Source organism: Anas acuta, chromosome 1 (genome assembly GCF_963932015.1).
Source record: "Anas acuta chromosome 1, bAnaAcu1.1, whole genome shotgun sequence".
NCBI lineage: Eukaryota > Metazoa > Chordata > Aves > Anseriformes > Anatidae > Anas > Anas acuta.
The window spans coordinates 129,098,459-129,120,108 of record NC_088979.1 but is presented as its reverse complement, the minus strand read 5'-3'; the positions used below and the strand labels follow the sequence as shown (position 1 = coordinate 129,120,108).

At 38.2% G+C, this 21,650-nt stretch overlaps 1 protein-coding gene across 30 annotated transcripts in view; it reads right to left on the bottom strand.

Moving 5' to 3' along the window:
- Positions 1 to 19,920, bottom strand: part of C2CD5 (C2 calcium dependent domain containing 5) — a 69,216-nt gene extending 49,296 nt beyond the window's left edge. For 5 of the 30 annotated variants that reach the window (XM_068655323.1, XM_068655333.1, XM_068655386.1 and 2 more), the window contains exons 1-8: positions 19,648 to 19,919; positions 16,053 to 16,139; positions 13,963 to 14,134; positions 11,584 to 11,679; positions 10,966 to 11,121; positions 8,061 to 8,259; positions 5,329 to 5,480; positions 2,227 to 2,421 (exon numbers count right to left, since the gene is read on the bottom strand). In XM_068655323.1, the coding sequence (XP_068511424.1) occupies positions 2,227 to 2,421; positions 5,329 to 5,480; positions 8,061 to 8,259; positions 10,966 to 11,121; positions 11,584 to 11,679; positions 13,963 to 14,134; positions 16,053 to 16,139; positions 19,648 to 19,836 (1,246 nt within the window). In that variant the 5' untranslated portion in view covers positions 19,837 to 19,919. Of the gene's footprint in view, positions 1 to 2,226; positions 2,422 to 5,328; positions 5,481 to 6,458; positions 6,584 to 8,060; positions 8,260 to 10,965; positions 11,122 to 11,583; positions 11,680 to 13,962; positions 14,135 to 16,052; positions 16,140 to 19,647 lie in introns of those variants that run through there. The other 25 variants (XM_068655385.1, XM_068655368.1, XM_068655361.1 and 22 more) reach the window with 17 other exon arrangements.
- Positions 19,921 to 21,650: the final 1,730 nt, after the last annotated feature.

The following is a 21,650-nucleotide window of genomic DNA, read 5'->3' as shown; positions in this document are numbered from 1 at the left end:
TGACTAGCAGCATCTTTAAGCATTACAGATTTGGATAATAAACATCCTGATATAAGACCTTTTCCTCACGTCCTGAATTTAAAAGGCTTTTAAATAGGAAGTAGATCTTAGAAGACCTGGGCTTTGAGAAAGCTTTTTTTTTTTTCCCCTTCCCTCAACTGTCACTACTGGCAGTTGTAGTGGTAATTTTAATAAATATCTACCCACCTTCTGTGCTTTTCACAGGAAGTTTCTACATAATCAGAGTTTCAATCTTTATATAAAAGGGTTGCACTCACCACAAATTCCACACTGTCAAACAATTCCTCTCTGCTAGATTTCTATATAGTAAGGCACGTGTATTTTCATCATCAGTTTAAAAAAAAATCTGCCTTTCCAATAGCTTCAGAAAAACTAAATCACCTTTCCTAACCACTGGGAGGAGACGCTACACAGTATTAGCAGTAGCTATGTATTGCATGAGTGGGACTTAAAAGAAAATTGCAAAGGCAATGCAAATCCTTTGAACTGAAATATAAACTCTGAAAAACACAGTAACTGTTTTAACAGTTATACAATGGAATATTCACTCATCTGATTTACTCAGACAGCTAAGGAATAATGCTTACCACTTAAAACTGCCACATTTATTTGATTACTACGCTTTTACACACATAACCTGCAGATTATTTGTAAATGAAAACAAGTAAATTCTAGTTTTGCATAAAAGGATAATACTCTATTTCTTTTCTTTTTTTTTTTTTTTTTCTTCATATATTTCACTCCAGGAGTTTGTCTGAAGAGCTGTGAAATTTATCAGATATGCAAACATCTTTGCTACCAAAGGATGTGTAATCAAGGAACTGTACTCTTAATTGAGCATGGCAAGATGCAGGTTATATGTATGACTGTGTTATTTGCTCTACAAAGCAACCACAGAAGTAAAAATTAAGCACCTACCAAGATTGTGTTTTTCCTAAATTAAACACAATATTGGTGAATCAGATTTTCTTGGTAATACTTCATGCCTAAAAATATGTTATTGTTGGTATTTACTGCCTCTAAAACTATCAGAGCTAACTGGAGCCAATAAAAATAAGCACCTAACTTTTGGAAATCACTAAGGATAAAGAAAAAAAAAAGTTTCAGGAGCAAGATGAAATAAAAACACACTACAGTGCAAACAGTTAAGTGATTTTATGTTACAATAATTCTAACTAATTAAACACAATTCCTTGCTAGTTTCCTTTTTCTTCTCATTAAGGAACTAATAAACATGAATGAAATTGTACAAATACACCGAAGTGTAGTCACTTGTTTTAATCAAACACGGGAAGATCTGGAAATAATATTGAACTTCATATATGTTAACTTTATTCCTAACATTTTCAAAAATGACTAGACTATCATTGCCATGTAATTGTGTGTGTATATACATACCCACACACACTTACACACACCATAATTTCCGAAGAATAAATATTTTTAGCTGTTCTTGGATAAGGAAACAAAAAGGATTAGTATCTGTATAGTCCCATTAAACAAGATTTTTATTGTTGTTATTTTTTGTCCTTTTTTTTTTTTTTAATTATTTGCCATTGATTTTAAGTGTCATTGTCAGGGACTATACAATATTAAATACAGACAAACAGTACAAATACTGGACATGAAAAACAAAAATACAAACTAATCAAAATAGCTTCTACAGAAAGAAAAGGCAATAATATCAACTATTTAATTTAAATCTATGAAAATAATACGTGCCAGTGGAATGGAAAAAAGGGAAGTGCAAATAAAAAAATCTGTATGGACTTTGCTTAAAACGCATTAAAAGAGCAGAGTTGCCAGCCATCTGATAGCCAGACTTCAAAAAAATATATGAATGAATTAATGAGCATGTGCGTGTGCCATGCAAAATAGAGGAACAACAAACTGAAGGGAATGGGAGGGGGGTGGGGGGAGAAATTATTTTAGTTCAATTACCAAAGGAAATTGAGAGGGGAGATGAGAAAGTTCTTCAGCATGAACTATGTGTGTTTCAATTCCTGTAATATAAGGACTTCTGAAGCTGTTGCAAGCTTCTAAAGCGAAGGTGAGAGATGGTATGAATAGTCATGTAGCCAGCAGTTTTCAGAGGCTAACAAAAACACAGGGTTATAGAAGGCTGTGTGTTAAGTGTCCCTACATCAAATAGCAACAACAAATTCTTAAAAGTTTGTTTAAAAGGCCATAATAGATTGATCCTACCAGAAGCAGCCAGAAGCAGCTCTTCAGTGAAAGAAACACTTTTCCTCAGAACAACTGGGCTGACATGGCTAGAGTGTAGAGGGTTAAGGCTAGACCCCGAGAGGAGGAGACAGGACTTTTTAAGATGTGGGGAATCACATGAGAGTGTAGGGGAGCTGGGAAACAGGAAAATCCTAGGTCCCTGTGGGGAAGGTGCTGTGGAGGAAAGTAATAGAGACAAAAAGATGTAGATTCAGAAGATGACTAAAGAAACAGAAAAAATCAAAATGAAGCAATTTTTTTGTTCTCCAAATGAACCCACACTAAATTATTTCTCAACATACATAGAAATGGAATGACAGTACAGCTACACAATGTGAATGAGAAGCATGTTATCAAAAATCATGAATCAATTAATTTCACTTTGAAATTATTTAGTTTTATTAAAAAGCCATGATAATCTAAAATTTGTTTTAGATTTTATACAGAATTTAAGTAGTATGGAATTAAGGCTAAATAACACAGTCTTCTCACACAATCTGATTACTTCCGTTATTTTGGTGTAAAAAGTTCTTGGGAGTCTTAAATCTCATAGAATAGTACAGTCTCACAAAGAAAAGGAGTTCCTACCTTCTTGATTTCCTCCTAACATATACTACATCAAAATGTATTACCTTACTGAAATATGCAATGTTGTTTGTCTGCCTGTTATTTCTGTTAGCTTGTAGCGGCATAAAATAGGCCACTACTCACTGAGGAAATCAAGCTTCACACCAAAACAAGCCTTCTCAGAACAGAAAAAGTTCCCCTTGTATTTAGAGCAAACACAGGCCAGAATGGATAATGCAATGTTTTCCAGAAGACATTAGGGTAATATTCTCCTGACTTGGAGCTAACGAAAACTAGATGCTTACGCATATCCAAGTTTTGATCTCTTCCATTTAGTTATTCATATTGTGAAATTGTGGTATCTGCACTCTTTTTCGAGATTAGTCTCCATCTGAAGCATGTGAATGTATGAGCTACCTGACTGAGTAATAAAGAGACTGTAGCATACTGCAGAAAAAAATAATCAGGAAGTACTTCATTTTTCATATCAGCCAATCTCAGTAACTGCTGTCTCAAATTTGATGTTTTACGTGTCACGTTAATAAAAATGGCTGTTTTAATACTAATATTACTAACTTTCACACTGAAAAGCACTTACAGCCTTTAGAAATGACAATGGATGCTGAAACACACACTGAATTGTTAAAAGCATCATACTGAATTTAGTATGTTATGGAAACATCTTTTGCACATCATATTTTAGGTAAAACAAGTTACAAAAAAATATTGTTCTTTCAAGCTAATAAGATTCAAAATTTAGTACATAGATAGATTATTTTTAAATGTAATGAGCAAATCCTCTTAAGACAAGTTTCAGCAGCAGAATTAAAAGCTGCTAAAAAAAACAGTGCTAGCAAGCAAAAGTACACCTACTGTTAGCTTTAATACTACAAGGATTGGTAGAAAATAAGTCTGCCTTTTCTACATACTTCAAAATCCCTACAAATAAGAGGTATCAATTACACAATCTGTTTTAGTTCTGAATGAACTGACTGAAGGTAAGACTATCCACTCACATAACATTACCAGTAATGATGTAATGTTGCAGCTTCAAAAATTTGACAAATTCACACGCAGTAAATTGCTGCCTTAATAAATTCAGAATGGTTACAACTGCAGAGATGAGTATTGACACTATATTTAAATCCTTTATATGACACAGTCCTTACCGTGAAAATCTGTTCAAAAAACATACTTTCAAATACTCCATAAAACAAACAAGAATTTGTAGTTCTCCTAGATAAATATCCTTTATACAAGTGACCATCATAGGTTTTCCACAAAAGTTATTTACACAAAAGGACCAAAAAAGAAAGTGCTGGTGGTGTGGGGCTGTTTTTCTGTTTGTTTAGTTTGTTCCGTTTTGTTGTGGGTTTTTTTGTTTGTTTTTTTTCCTTTTTGTTGTTCTTATTTCTTATTTGGTTTCAGGTTTTGTTTTATTTTAAACAGAACAGAGGTAATAGAACAAGGAAAGACAGCTTTCCAACAGGGAACGTTTTTCAACAGAAATCTGGAGAATAAACTAGGTAAAATATTTAATATAAATGCTACATTCAAATGCCGTTAATTTATCTGCTTGGAAAAACTCTCACAAGGTGCTTGGAAGGAGTGCTATCAAGTAAGCTGAACCAACTATTTTAATATGCTTAAAAGCTGTCATGATTAGATGGAGACAAGAATGCTTTGAGCTTCAAATACCACAATTTAAAACACTACTTCAAAGACAACCAAACTTTTATAAAGAAATCTAGAAACTATTTAGCCCTACAGTGGCAAAAACTCAAGTCATGTAACAGAATAAGCAGAATGCAATTCTTTGAGCTATGCTGACATTATTACTGACACGACTCTAACCACAGACTAAAAAAATTAAGAAGGGAAGAAGGAAATATTGAAGAAATTTTGTTAGACCAATGGAGAAAGAAAAATGCTTTTAGAAGATGGGTAGAGTATAATTTAGGTTACTTTCAAAAATTATACTGTGTATGTAAAGCCGTTTCCGTATACCAGAGAGATTAAACAGGCAGTAGCTGCACAATTTCTATTATGGCATTTGCAAGGAGTAAAAAGTCAGAGATAAGCATACAACAATACACTTAAAGTACAATACATTGTGCTTGAAAATTAAACAGTTTTAGTAAGAACAGTCTGCCTCTTACTGTATTACGGTGAGAAATGTACTCCCATGATCTGATATGAAATGGAGGAAATCAGAAAAAGGCAGTTGCTTAGGACTCCCTTAATGCTCTGTGGTATTTTATTTTGGCTTGAATACAGTTGTGCTAGAAGCGTCACTTTAATGACATTTTAATGACATTTCCATATTAGTGGAAACCTAATGTGGGATTTAAATTCTCACCCTACAGAAACTCTTTTCAAGCATGAGATGTGCTATCTGAAGTTTTCAATTTCTACATCATTTTGATAGATAACTTAAATGCCAAAAAGCAAAAAGGGGTTGAATGAAAATATAAAAAGAGAAACACAAATTAAAAGTGGGTGGAAGCGCCTTACCAGTTTTGGGTGTCAAACTCAAATCTGTGTCAGAAGAAGAGGACTGTCGACTGTAGGACTTGGAAGGTGAAAAGGAATAGGTTTGGTTTTTCAGAGGGGTGGAGGGTCCTGATGAATGAGTATTGGGATTGGGATCTTCATTGAAGGGAATCCTGCCAGAAGAAGGTGGAAACACATTCAGTAATCCTGTGCCAAAGGACCTGGCTGACAGCAGCATGATCCAAACACCAGGATAGGGTTGGGGCAGGGCCAGCAGCTATTCCTTAGGTGCGAGACTGGGGATGAGGCCAAAGGCAAACGCTGTTTACCCATTCAGCATTCTACAGATAGATGCTGATAATCTACAATGAAACAATTAAGCCGAATGAAAGGCATGAGATGGGACTAAAGAAAAAAAGATTATATATACGCAAAAGAAAAAATTGAAAACAGTTTGTGGCTTAAAAATCTGGTCAAATGCACAATGCTTTGAGTCAGTTTAATAAAGAAAAAGTGATTTCAAATTATATTTGTGTTTATACATAGTCATACATTTATGTATATACACACATATGCTTTTTAAGAAAAAAAATAAAATGTTTCCTTATCCTATAGCATCATCAACATGCCACAGCTAAAAACAGAGCAAAGAGGAGAATCTTTATGGGAACAGCTATATTAACAGTTCACTTACGTACAGATTGACTTACCTGCTCTCCAAAACTGTGTCTTCCACAAATGGCACATACCCTTCTTATAACCATTTTAAAACCCACATACTGTATGTGAATTATGCTTGAAAGCAATTATTAACTTCAATTGAAATATATTTCCCCCAACAACTGTAACACAGCAAATGTTACTCAGATGCATCAAATTAGTTTTACTTAATTTCTTATGAAGTAAACCCATTAAAGAGAAATGAAGAGTGTGGCTTTGTGGAAGAGACTGATGCACTTTCAAGAAACTACTTCCTTTGTTTCAGCAGCTGCACAGAATAGATCTTCACTGACAACAGTAGGCGTCTCCATGAGAAAATGAGGGAGAAAAGATGGGTGGTACCTGCCTACACTGCCTGCCTGCCTGCACTTTGCGACCACTGTGCCTGTGGCCTGTCTCTCCCCAGCTCTTGAGTCTGAGCAGTCTCGTACCAGTGTAGATGAGAGTGGGAACAGACACAGAGAAGTTCTGAGTAAGTCGTGAGCCAGTAGCAGTGTGAATTGGACTGTTGTGAGTCGAGCGGCATCCATGGCTTGGCGGATGAACCAGCGGAGACCTGAGAGAATTTGCAGCCAAGGTGGAAGAAAAGAAAACAATACATACAAACAGGTTGCAAAGTTATGTTATAAATGATTTAAAGGGAGGTTTAGCTAGAGGAGATCTTTTACTTTAAGCAGACTAAGAATTTTAATTCCTAGCATGCAAGAGTCCAGATGAAATAGAGAGAAAGGAATAGCTTAAGCACTAGCTTGTGAATGTAAAAAGATTCTTTGGCAACAGTGCATCAAGTTAGTAAAGCCAATATTAAGAAGTATTAGTCGACTTTGCTGCCTTTGAAAAGCATTATCGCTTTTTGGACTGAGGGACAATCGTTCTGTCTACATCCACTACCAAGCTGCTAAACATAGATTATTTGGGGGATGAAATTTTCACATTTCACTTCAGAGTGACTTATGAATGCCTTTTAAGTTGGTGGTTACCAGGTCCAGTTTGTTGTTTTTTTTTTCCGTTTGTTTGTTTTTAATCACTACTGTTATTTTATGTTCCATCATATCCAGAAGCCTTTTCGATAGCAAAGTTTTAAAATTAAGACAAGTTAAACAAGCTACAATTTGAAATAGAAAACCATAATTTTGAGAAGTCAGAGCACACTGCTGCCTACACTACAAAAATGCCTGATTACTATTGTAACAACACAACAGCAAGTTAATGAAGATGGTGGGGAATATTACAGAAATAATATGCTTTTGATGCTCATTTTTCCTTCCAGAAATTGGATGGCTCTATCAAACAGAAAATAGGTAATTTATCCAAACAGCAATTTAGAGACTGCAAGTATTTATCTATTAATTTCTGTGCACATTGAAAATCTGCACGCAACCTGTGTTTGGTGCTGCAGTAGGTAAAAGAGATCAAGAAACACTATTTCTCATCATAAACAGCATTCTCTGCAACTACACTTTAGCCCTGCTTGTAACAAGCCAAACATCAACAGTAGGAAGCAAAGCACACAAAAAAAAGATGACACTGTTTCAGGGTCACTTTCTAAACCATTTACTGAACTGTATGAACTCAAAGCTAAATTTATCTTTTCTTATATACTCAGCACAGCGACTCAAACCTGACTGTACTCGTATCAGAGTATCTTACATCAGAGTATATTATGCATACCATAAGAAGCCCTCACATTTGTTGTACAAACACAGTCAATGCAGAATTACTTGTTAGGAAATTGGTGGATCCCAGCCCAAGGATATGAAATACTTTTGCTAGCAACAGAAATACAAAAGAGTCATTAAGGTTTGCCACTCCAGCTTCTAAAGAAATAATGCAAGTAATCCAACGTAAAACATTTTGAAATTGTGGAATACAAACTGAGTTACAGACAAAAAAGGACAAAAGAAACAAATTCCTTGGAAAAAGGGGGGGGGGGGGAGGGAGACAGGTGGAAATCACACTGGTTATATAAAACTGAGTGAGTATGAAAAGAGAGATGAAACTTGTTCCCCTAAGAACTATTAATTCATACTTACTCCTTCATTTCTTTGGATGGGGAGTTACATGCAGGTAAAAATGCTGATGTGTTACTTAATTTATCCAACGTGCAGGCTGTTCCTATGGCTCGTACTACCAGTCCAGATTCCCCCTCCAAATCAAAACATTGTAAATAACCAACAACAGCATTTCCTCTCATTTCAAGCACTTTCAAGCCAATCTTCCTTTGCAGTTCACCTACAAAACAGAAGGTAAAGAGCTGATCACAGTGACCTTTTCCTATTAGGTTAGGTTAGTTAGGTCCTGCCTAACTAACCTGATTTCCTTTTATGATAAGATCACCCATATGGTGGACCAAGGGAAACCAGCTGATGTGATTTTTTTGGACTTCAGCAAGGCTTTTGACACGGTTTCCCATAGGATCCTACTGGACAAAATGTCCACCATACAGCTAAATAAAAACATCATACGATGGGTGAGCAATTGGCTAATGGGCAGGGCCCAAACGGTTATGGTAAATGGGGCTGCGTCAGGCTGGCGTGCGGTCACCAGTGGGGTCCCTCAAGGCTCCATTTTAGGGCCGGTACTTTTCAATATTTTTATAAACGATCTGGATGTAGGAATAGAAGGTATTTTGAGCAAGTTTGCTGATGACACCAAACTTGGAGGAGTTGTGGACTCGAATGAGGGTGGAAAGGCCTTGCAGAGGGATCTGAATAGGTTGGAGAGCTGGGCGATCACCAACCGCATGAAGTTCAATAAGAGCAAGTGCCGGGTCCTGCACCTGGGACGGGAAAACCCTGGCTGCACGTACAGACTGGGCGATGAGACGCTGGAGAGCAGCCTAGAAGAGAGGGATCTGGGGGTCGTGGTAGACAGCAAGTTGAATATGAGCCAGCAGTGTGCCCTGGCAGCCAGGAGGGCCAACCGTGTCCTGGGGTGCATCAAGCACGGCATCGCTAGTAGGTCGAGGGAGGTTATTGTCCCGCTCCACTCTGCGCTGGTGCGGCCTCACCTCGAGTACTGTGTGCAGTTCTGGGCACCACAGTATAAAAAGGACATGAAACTGTTGGAGAGTGTCCAGAGGAGGGCTACGAAGATGGTGAAAGGCCTGGAGGGGAAGACGTACGAGGAACGGCTGAGGGCACTGGGCCTGTTCAGCCTGGAGAAGAGGAGGCTGAGGGGAGACCTCATCGCAGTCTACAACTTCCTCGTAAGGGGGTGTCGAGAGGCAGGAGACCTTTTCTCCATTAACACCAGCGACAGGACCCGTGGGAACGGGGTTAAGCTGAGGCAGGGGAAGTTTAGGCTTGACATCAGGAGGAAGTTCTTCACAGAGAGAGTGGTTGCACACTGGAACAGGCTCCCCAGGGAAGTGGTCACTGCACCGAGCCTGTCTGAATTTAAGAAGAGATTGGACTGTGCACTTAGTCACATGGTCTGAACTTTTGGGTAGACCTGTGCGGTGTCAAGAGTTGGACTTGATGATCCTTAAGGGTCCCTTCCAACTCAGGATATTCTATGATTCTATGATTCTATTCTCTTTTGTGGGCATTGTCCTCATCTGCAATTCCAAAAGCAGAGAACAAAACAGGCAATAGATTCAAATTTATTTATGCCAAGTAGCTGGTGACAGCCTCCGCTTCCTGGAACATAGCATGAAGTTTCATTAGTTATATAGCTTTCTCTGTCCCCCAAATCTATGACAACTTTAACCATAGCATATTATTTCATAGATGTTTCTATTTTTATTTATTTTCAAATTTTCTTTAGCTATTTCCTTTTATACTTATTTAGGGAGATAAAAAGATGGTCAAGACGTGTGCTTGAACACAAAAGTTTCTAGATACTCCTTCATACAGTTCAGACCAAAGCAACATTTTTGAAATCCATGAGAAAAGGCTTTTTTTTTTTTTAATAAGTCTCCAAACTCTTAAGCAACAAAAAGCAATAAAATCGGAGACATTGATCCACTTAGCATTATCAACGCTATCTAGCTAAGTGCAAAATATCATGTCTTTTAATGAAGGATTGACAAAAATCTTTCAACAAACTGAAAATGCTTCATCGCCACAGAATATGACATTCTTGACATTAGGAATTTTCACTTAAGAAACCAAAGGGAACAGAATGATCACTTCTGCCTTCTATAAGTTTTTCACCTATATTGGAACAAGTTCCTATTGCAAACTACTTAGCTGCAGACTGAAATTATGAATGCACTGGTCTTGAAAAACACCTCTAAGAGCGGTAGTAGAATATGAAAGTTTCTAGCCAAGTGAAAGGAACTGAAATTGCTATGGACTCCATTCAACCCAAGGTTGTAACAGTATTCAACACATAGTATGACAGAGACCTATGAAACAACCTGGGAACATGTTCTAAATCAATCCTGTAACTCATCACAAATCATGGAATGATGATGCTTCTCAGACTTCACAGCAATGGAAGACTGACTGCAAAAGTAAAACAAGCCATTCTCAGAAGAGTTAAGAGCATTCTTCAGGATTCTTCAAATGGCCACCTGCAGTATTAAGCACTGTATTACATGACATGAAGCAGTATTACTATGAGGTCTTCTATGTTTTTTCCTCTTAATCACTGCCACGAATACTAATAAAACATAGCAGATTACTTCCACTTGCACTTTTATCCACTTCTTCCATTTATGCAAACAAGGAACATGCAAATGTTAATCCTGTGAAGTGGAATAGCAGAGAAACTGTATTTAAAACCTCACAAAGTTGAGAAGAGGAAGTCTGTCATACTTGCCTTCAGTTAGGAAAACGGAATCTTCAGAAATACAAGATAGAGTGAATTGAAAAAATGAACATAGTTAATACCAAAAATCATACACAACATTGTCTCAAAAGTAAGTCACTTCTTTAAATGGTGATCTTTTTTAAAAAGCAGCAATAATTATTACAGTGTATGTATTAATACCTGACATTAGTGAAATGAGTCTTTGTCTAGCCTCATTTGATGCCCTTGGTGTGCGAATTCGGTCTATCCACTGGTATTCTGGGTCTTCATTAACTACAAGTTCTTCCACAAACCCATGAATTATTACTGCTCTGTAACACTTCGGAATAGATGTGGCTGTTAAAAAGAAATACAAAAAGACATAAGGCATGAATCTAAGAACAGAAATTCAAAGAAAAAAATAAAAATTTGATTTTCTACATCAGACAGCTTCAGCTGTTAAAATGCAGACATACCCAAGCAATTTTTTTTTTTTCTGGGAGATGCTGGAACATGTACCACAGCAAAAGCTTTTCACTTTGTACCTTTTTAACAGAATCTGCACCCAAAGTAACATAACGTTCACATGCACCAGCAAGATCAGGAAAAAAAAAAAGTTATCTTCATTGACTTGAAATAAAAAAAATTAAAGAAGAGAAACAAACTAAATAAATTCATTTATTTGCTACTGGTGTCAACGTGCATTGGGCTTATAGAATGAGCTGGTTGACTGGAAGGACAGAATTGGCAAAGAGAAAGGGGAAAGGAAGAAAAAAAAAAAAAAGCTTTGGTTTTCCTTGTTTTCATCCCTCTACTTACTGCAAAAAAACTTGACTCCACACGATGACTGCCTAAATCTGTTTAAATCATTGAAGAGATCTACTTTCACCACCACATTGATCTCCCCACGTATGCCTATCAACAACAAAAAGAAAAAAAGAAAAATGTGAAACTGTATCAAAAAGCAATACAAACTAGCCCTATTAATTAATCCTTATTGTTAGTAATTTAAGTAGCTTTTATGAGTTAGCTTTTCCACAAAGAACGTAATATAACTATGTTAAAAGGCTTGCTTAAACTGACAGCTAATGTGTCAATTCTAACCAGGGCCAGAGGGGCAGGAAGACACTTCCTTGCCTCTCAGGCATGCTGCAGAGACACCCTCACAGGGGAAGCTTTAGTTCTGTCCAGCCTTTGAGGCTGAAGCTATGCATGGAACAGCCCTCAAATACCTGCTGCAGCAAGCAGGATTTTATAAAAGGATGTGACTGGGAAAAGAGAAGCCATCAGCCTCCTGCTGTTGCAGTGGTTCCAGCTGCAGCAAGCGCTTTCTCTGCTCTTGTGCCCTATATCATCAGGGCAGGGAATGAAATCAAGAGCCAAGTACTGTAACGCTGTCCCAAGACATCCTCAGCACAAAAGGGTGGAAGCTTTACCTTGGATGCCTTGAAACTACTAGAGTCTTGGCCACGTAAAAAGCTTTATGGTGTTGTTCAGAGCATTTTAAATTTTCTCCCTCACATAATTTCAAGATCACAGTAAAGCTACTCACTGAAGTTCAATCCAATAATAAAAGTGATGGTTCTTCCAAGAACCAGAAAGCAGGCAGTGTAAAATATGTTGAGAAGAAACACTTTAAATAAGGTATTACAAACTTTTTTAGATAAAGCTTAATATTTTGGCTACATTTACGTCTTATTAATATCAGAGCATTTATTCAAAACACAGCCATCCCTTTCTGATTTTTCTATTTTCAGCTTACCCCCCCCAATAAAATCCTTTCAGATCATTATAGATTCTGACATATTGAGGACTGAACTACTTGATGAGTCTCATCTCTTGTGATTTTATCACAGAAATATCTGACACTCAAATGCATTAGATTCACAGACTGACTCTGACATTATTGCAATAGTCACCTAGAACTATCTTCCAAAATATCAGAAGAAAAAGCCTCCATTTACTTTAACAGGAAGTGCATCAGACTCGTATTTTCCACAAATAATGACGTTAGGGTGAAAAACAATATAAAAAATATTTATAAATATTATGTCAACATTTTTAAGGAAGCATTAATTGCTGTTTGCCAAGCATCAAGATAATTAGAATCTACTGCCACAATCATGAAAAAATAAGAATTCTTATTTAAATAGAAAAAAAGCTGTGAAATACCAACAGATCTAGAAAATAGAGCAATCTAATTCTCTCTGACAAACAAGTTGCACACATTCTGAGACAAGTGCTCACCTAAATTAACTTCAAAAGAAAGAATACAATATGATAGAATAGACTAGAAGCAGAAGAAAATGCATGCGATATTTCTTAAGAACCTTCTTCAATGTAACTGTTACAAATAAAAACATAAAAATTATCATCAGCAATGACAATAAATACAACTAATGCTTCCCCACCTATGCCTTATAATCAGCTTTTAAAATAGCTAAGTCACTTAACTCCCACTGGATAATAAACTAGAGCAGCAATAATAACCACAGAGATAAAAGCTAACTAGCTATGAACTGACCTTAACTTACTGGGATGAGAGCTCTGCTTCCTTAAAATCAAAAGCATCATTAACTTCATTTTCTCATACCTTCAAAATATTCTGAAGAATGATACCTAGGACTGAGAGTACTTTCTGCAAGAAAAAGGAGTTTCACCCTGCGTTTTGTGTTTGCCACATTCTGTTCCTCCATCTCAAACGAAGTTTATGCAACATCCCAGGAAGGCATACCTCAAGTGACTTCAGCAAGAGTACATTCTTTTAGTAAACATATAGTGATTGAGTAAGCATGTTTTAGTTTTTTGTTTGTTTTGTTTATATCTGAATTTTCCAGTTACTATTTTAAATACTATGTGAAGATGTTTTCCACTTGTTGCAAATTCTATGAAAGGTGTTCTGCCAAACACTAGGCAACTATGCCAGAAATTCTCATTCCAGAGGTTTTAGAAATCTTTCATATACAATCATTAGTATTATCAAAAGAGAAGAGTATCGTAGAAGTACTTTGTCAATGATTTTAGATGGCACTCTCAACTTTCTGAAGACCTAATAAAAAGAGTACCAAACCATAGCTTTCCAGCTCCCAAGGCTAAAGCTATTACACATTTCCAAAGCCAGCTTACAGCAATGAATATTGCAAGAAGCAGGTTACATCTCAAACAACATTGTTGTACTTTTAACTTAGCAAATCTTACCATGGATGGTATCATAAATTGGAAACCATCCTGAAATAACTGTAGCTGCTTCACTGTACAGCAAAGGATCAATATCTATGTACACTTTGCCAATGGCATCATTAGCACTGTAGGTATCATGATCAAGAACTGTGATCTGGAGAGGCTCGTCTTGCAGCTCTTCATCATCTACCTAGAAACAAATATTGACATGGAATTTGAATATTAAAAAAAAAAAAAAAAAAAAAAAAGCACAAGAAAACACTCCTGGAAAAACAAATGCAGTAAGAGGCAAATTAGTCATGTACAGTGACATTACTCACAGAAATCCGATTTCTATTTCCTGGATCTAAACAGTGTTATTTTGATATTACCCTTCACAAAATGCTAAAATCCTGCAATTAGATTTATCACTTGGAGAATTACAGAAAAAGATTATGGTGACTACATTATTTTAAAATCCCACTTTTTTTTAAGTCACATTCTCTAGTTTGTTTACCAATCCCCACAATCCATACTCTTCAGGGAAGAAGAAAAAAAAAAAAAGAAAATTTAAGACAAAGCATCTCACTCTGAAGTCTTACACTATTAAGTTTTGCTCTCACACTTCCAAACTGGCTGGTGGCTTAAAAAAGGCAATACATTTTATGTAACCCACTGCAAAAATTCAGTAATTTCAGACATGTACTTCTCTAAATAGATGCAATAATCCATCTTCAGATACCTCAGCTATTTTTTTTTAGGAAATAAAAGACAAGCATTCTAAAACTTTGTTCTAAACATCACAAACCAAAATAAGTTTTGCTAAATATAATGTGAGGACTCATGCAAGCTTTTTTTAGAATTATAACACAGTGTTGCATAAAGATCAAACTACACACAAATGTACATGCTTAAGATGTCTTAAGCAGTTAGTGCTATTCCACTCTTTGAAATGTGGAATTCTGATGTGTTTTTTTTAGTGTTATTGTTTGGCTCTTTTTGCATGGAAAAATGGATTTGGGAAAGAAAAGATACAAGTCTAAGACTTCTGTTATTGACATAGTTAACTCTCTGTACTAAGAGAGTTAATCCTCCACATCATTCAGCTCTTTCCACTCCACAAAAAAGACCCAAAGAATTGAAATAAAAAAGAAAAAAAAGAACAGTGAACCTCACTATGCTAGTACTACTTTCTTAATCAACATGGATTACTGATTAAGAGATGCTCTTAATCAAGCACTCCATGTTGATTAATAAAATTGCTAAACTTACCTTTTTTATATTTGCTGTATTTCTAACATTATATGCACATGTAGTGACATAGTAGCTAGTATTTACAAACATGACTGTATTGTGATACTATATTTGAATACTATAAACAAATCAGTACTATACATTCAAACTAATTTGTTCTAAATACCACTACACAATTATTATTTTTAATGCAACAAAAATGCAGTAACAAATAACAACTATGCAAACAGTTGTTCACAGTAGAATGTCAAAGGACACCTATGATACTACTGTACTCAGTTCGTTAAGGTGAACTGATCAGATCCTAAAAACAAACAAGCAGTTATGGGAAAATGCTGACTGCCCTCATTATTACATAAGGAAATGAGAAAAAAGTGTCTGATAGTTGTTGTCCAAGCTCTTTATTTTATAATTTTCTTGTAAAAATTCTCCATTTTTTTCTTCAAGTACATTATTTGCAAGCCAAAGTAACATTCCAAATACCAATTAACTTTCCTTCCTCAAAACTACCCCTTTAGAAAGAAAAAAAAGGCAGGCATACCCACACTGGTATCCAAAAGCTTAACGGAAAATGCTTTCCCGCCCCTCCCTCCCTTGTACATCCCCCAGAACATTTGTGTCAGATCCATTCTGTCATGTTTGCCTCTTTTTTAAACCATTTGTAAAGATAAAATAACGCACTTTTGGCAAAGAACGTCTACACATAGATAGATTTGCTGAAAGATTTCATTTGTATTTAAACAGGAATACCTTCACTCCTCAAAACCCATTTTCTGCCTGAAATGAAAATACTTCAAGGGCATCTAAAACAGAACGTTCATGTAGATAAATATCGGCAAGCTCTTAAAAAAAAAAATTAAAAAAAAAATACTTACTTCAAATTTAAACCATTCAGAATTCCACTGAGGATTAAGTGATTTTGGATACACATCGGTCTTAAATGTTGTATTTCCAAATTTTACCTAGAAATATAAGCAATTATTAAAAAAAAGCATTAATTAGTAGATTTAGAAACTGAGTTACTCATTAAATCTACACATGCAAATAATTTCAAATACATGTTTTAATAACATCAACAAGTTCTTTTCAGTGAGTTTCTTTTTGAATCTGTTACATGTTTAAGCAACTTTCCATGTATCACCAATACTCCCAACAAACCTCTTTCCCCCTCTCATTTCAAAATTACTTCTTTTCCTCCTCAATCACTTTAGTTAAAAATAGCAGTTACGTTGGCTATTCAAAGTCACTTGGTACATCACCTTAGCAGTTGCTTGTCATTTGTTTAGAAATATTTTGAGCAAAAGCATTCTATATAAATGCTGATAGTTTATGTGCCATTACTCTTCTCTCTAGGGTTTCTACATCAGATTTATTGTCAAGTTATAAAAGAAACACAGAACCAAAATTATATCATTAGTCAACTTATTTCTTAAAACATGTTGTCTTGATAGATCCGCACCAGAAAATACCTGAAACCATTTCCATGAACTGCAGTCGTGACATGCTAGACACGTATCAGTAAATTCACAGCAGCAAGGGGAAGAACCTTAACAGGCTCTAGTCCTCCCTTCTTATAGAAAATTCCAGAAAGCATATCAGCAAAAAGGACAGAGGAACTATGTATCTATATATATCCCTCTAATCTTCAATTAACACAGATTAAATATTCTACATACTTCTCTTGATTAAGGCTATTAAGCAGCTATAGGTATGTATTGTAGGAATCTCCATTTGGTCTTCACAGCAGTCTATTTAAGGACCACCCCATTTGCTTGAAAAAGCATCTAACAGAATTTCTGTGACAATCCATACACCAAGAAACCATGTTACATAACCTAAGAGGTTTTATCTCATTGCACCTTTCATTCCAAGCCATTATGCATACTTGTAATTCTGTGAATGGTACCTCTCAAAAGAATTAGTACTTCAACTTATAACAAGTATCTGATGTTACTGACAAATATGCAAAGTTTTTGAACGTATTTGAGATTCTTAAGAAAATAACGTGTGCTGATTTAAAAGACACGCTACAGTCAAAGACAGCTATGGATTCTGAATACAATTATCTTTAAAAGCGCAAATAGATCTTGGAAATTAAATTCAGTCCTAGATTTGGAACACTACATAGCATTTTTTTTAAACACTAATTAAGGAAGTATTGATACTTAGATGTTTCAGCATGAAACATCAGTATGAGCATATGTCATTACATACATACATACATGTCAGTGTATGGTCGTTATTTTACATACATGCGTAGCCCAACTCTAACGAGATTCTGTACTTACATACATACAGCTAGTTAGTTCAGATAGCTGAGCGCTGCAAAATTGGACTACAAGTTCCCATTAAACTCTGTATATTACCACACCTCGATCAACAGAACCCTACAGAACTCTATAGAGGCCCCCCACTTGATTCAATAAACAGTAGTGATTTTGGAAAAGATACTATTTTCAAAGTAAGCTTTCAAATTAAAAGTCAGAAGGGGTGTGAAGAACCAGAAGGGGGTTGGTCTGTTTTCCCACGTGCCTGATGACAAGATAAGGGGGAATGGGCTTAAGTTGCACCAGGGGAGTTTTAGGTTGGATGTTAGGAAGAACTTCTTTACTGAAAGGGTTGTTAGACATTGGAACAGGCTGCCCAGGGAAGTGGTGGAGTCACCATCCCTGGAGGTCTTTAGAAGACATTTAGATGTAGAGCTTAGCGATATGGTTTAGTGGAGGACTGTTAGTGTTAGGTCAGAGGTTGGACGCGATGATCTTGAGGTCTCTTCCAACCTAGAAATTCTGTGAATCTGTGATGAAAACACAGATCTAGCTACGTAAATGTAGATTCTGCTTAGGAGCATAGAAAACCTAGCAGCGTAACTACTCAGAATGCGTATTCGTTGCACAAAGCTGTATAATAAAGCAATAATGATGCTAGTTTTAACAGAGCTGCTTTACACACAAGCTGCCAACATGCAATAGCCCAGAGCTCCACCCAGTCTAATTTTACATGTTATCTAGGGAGTAAATTAGCTCCCTCAGAGCCTCAGGCAGCTATAACTAAACTTTGCCAGTAGTCATGTTAGTTCATTAAAGCTAGCAGAGGTAATCAAGCACTGCAGTGCTGTCCACTGTACAAATTTAGAAGCACAGATGCAGAATTGTGTTAATTTGCTCCAGACCACACATGCTGGCAAGTTATGCATAACCTGAAGTAACAGCTCTAAAGTCTTTCATTTCTTTTCTAATTCTAGATTTATGTTAGAATCTTTAAGAGGGAAACTTAAAGGCTAGTAGTCAACTAGTACTTTAATATTACTTCCACTTGTCATTTTAGGTTAAAAAGTTTTGTAAAGGCTTTCAGCAACCTCACATAAAAACAAAATGAGTTTTAGGCTCAATTTATTTTGACACGCTTCACCTGCAGCCATACTCACTCCACATGGCAAGGGTATGTCCCATATGTACCTGCAAGGGTAATTCCTGCCTTGATTTCTTCTTCCTAAACAGTGGTCCTAAAAGCAAGGCCCCATCTATGAATTTCTTCAGCCTTATTTGTGTCAAGACATTCATGAAGTTGCATGTTAATCTAGCTAAGCAAATTGATCTTGCTGAGTATATTGCCCTCTTCTTGTTGTTAAATTAGTGTTTAACCAGATTAATTTCTATAGCTACGCTGCCACGCAGCTACTCATGCTCTAGGGTTGGCGCAGAAGGTGCAGGTTTGGGAACCAGTGACTGAAGGGAAAGGAGAGCTGTTTCTCAAGGCAGCTCAAAAACAGGCTATGTGAAACAGAGCCACGCTTCCTACTGCTGTTTTCCCTGTCTCCTACTAATACACATCGGAGATGTTACCTCTTAATCATATTTAAATCGCATGATGATTTATTAGTAAGTTTAATTTAATGATGCAATTTCTGAAAGCAAACACTGAAGCATCACGTTTTCCTGTATTTAAGGCAGCAGAGCTGTGTAGCATTTCAGCTCCATTGAACAGCACGTCAGAAACACATTTTCACTTTATTTTCAATGAACTGTCTCATTAAGCAAACGCAGTGACAGTCAAATCTATGCGCACCAAATCAGATCTATTTTGAGATTAATACACGCAGGTTTTTTCTATTTACAGAGTTCTGGAAGGACATTTTCTTTCACTTACACAGTTTAGAAGGACGCTGCCTCCCTGCCTCAGGGCAGCGCAGTGCCAGCCCCAGTTACTATCTATAGCACCCGCACGCGTTTATGCGGCACCCGTTCCCTTTCCACACGCATTCCCCCTCAGGCGCGGTTTCTGGGCGCTGGCAATGCCGCCGGCACGGCTCGGGGCCACGCAGGGCGCGCTGGCAGCACCGCGCCGCAGCCCCGCACCACGGGACGGGGCCGCCTCCGCTTCCCCCCCCCAACCCCCCGGCGGGCCTGTGGCGACGGGGCCCGGCAGGTGCCTGAGCGGCGGCGCTCCCCGCCCTCGATCCCCCCCCACCTCCACGAAGGCGTCGGTGAGGTCGCTGGCGCGGTCCATCACCGGCAAGTGGCGCCCGGCCACGATCTTGACCTTCAGCTTGCCCGGCATCTTCCTCCTCCTCCTCAGCCACCACCGCCGCCTCCCGCCACCGCCCGCAGGCACGCCGCGGCCCGCCGGGAGGGGGGGGGCGAGGGGCCGGGCGCGCATGCGCCGCGCCGCCCAACGGCCCGCAGCCGCCGCCGCCGCCCGCCCATGCCCGGCGCGGCCGCTCAGCACCCGCCGCCGCCGCCGCCGCCGCGGGGCGCGCCCTGACGCAAGCCGCCGGGCGCATGCGCTACGCGGCGGAGGAGCGCGGCGACTGGGGAGGGGGGGCGCTAGGACCCCGCGGCGCCCGCCCCTCGGTTGGGACACGCCCCCCAGCCAGGCCACGCCCCCACGTGGCAACGCCCCGCCCGCAGCCGGGAGGGCGGCCGGGGGCGCCGCAGATCCCCTGCGCGGAGCCCTGCGGGCGGTACCTGGCGCTACAGCTCGGCTGCGGGCGGGCAGAGCGAGGCGGTGCGTGGGGGCCGTCGGGAGTGCAGGTGGCGCCTCCCCTCGGTCGTGCGTGCTCTGAAGGCAGCTCTTCGGAAACATCCGTGGTTCTCCCTTTATATCCCGTGTTTGAGCAGAGTGCTGGAATTGTCATCCCGAGGCAGTATAGGAAAGAGCAAAGAGCCAGGGCGGGAACCAAAAGCAGAGGACTTGTTGCTAATGTTACAGCTTTAGACCGGAAACTGGCAATTTTTAATAAAATACCTAGATCTCGCCTGCTTAAATGTTCTGGCTTGCAAATTGGAGCAGGTGCAGAACGCAGGCGCTGGAGATCTCATCCCGATTAGGCCAAACCAGAAAGCATACACGAGCAGCTCACCAAAGGTACTCCGGTTGTTTAAGGCCATGCAGGTCATGGCAGCAAATTAAAAATAATATGAAATTAAATCCCCTGAATTGCACGTGGTGTGGATGTTGGATCCTCAGCATTGTTTAGCCCTGAATACAGGCCATTAATCCGCTATGTTACTTGTAAACAGCCATTTCTGTAATGTAACTTCCCTATTAGGGTAGAAAATTACCAGCAGAGGGTGTGATGACAAGAAAAAAAGGAAAAAAAAAAAAAAAAAACAAAAAAAAAAAAAACAAAAAACGACATTCTCTTGTGTGTTACATGTGTTAGATATGACGCTGTTTGGCCTTCATTAATTTTTGGGCTCTGTAGCCCAAGATTCAGAGCATAAACTAAGTTCCTGACTGTACATAAGTAGGAACGAAGTAAAGACAAACTTTATCATACATGATTTTATTTTTTTTCTGACGACACCCACTTGTTTGCTTCCTTTGCCGGATAAATTATCATGCAACGATTTTTAGGAAACTTTTTGCAGTTACTGTGACTTTACTACACCTTGCGTTATGTAGAGTGGGTTTTTTCAGCTTTTGAAGATGTGAATACTTGAAACTTTTTGCTTTAATTTGGAAGAAGAAATTCCTAACCCATAAAGATTGAAACTGTCTTGTACGTTAGAAGGTAAAGAACACAAATTTAGTTTAGTTGTATCCCTTTAGAGATTGGTATGTGGCTCTGTGAAATTTGTTGGTGAAGTCAGGGTCTTCCTAAACCTGTCTTTCTACACTGAACACTAAACAAAAAAAACTCTGGAATTCTTTAGGGCTCACCAGAGTTTGGACAGTTTGACAGACTAATGGCCAGTTAATACAGTGAGTACCTGGCTAAATATACTGCCTTGTTAAATAAAATAGCTAAAGTTTGGGACAATCCTCAGACAATTCAACCTTTAGTGTGCCCATTGCATGCTGTAAGGGAAGCATTCAAGAGAACTCTTAAGGCAATAAACTCTTCCAGAATGGTTCTGGTTAAGTTGCAGCATTCCTGATTCAAAGACCTCTCATATCTTCCCAGAAAATTCACTTCATTGCTTCTTATTACCCAGCTTAAAAAAAAAAAAAAAATACATAAAAATGTT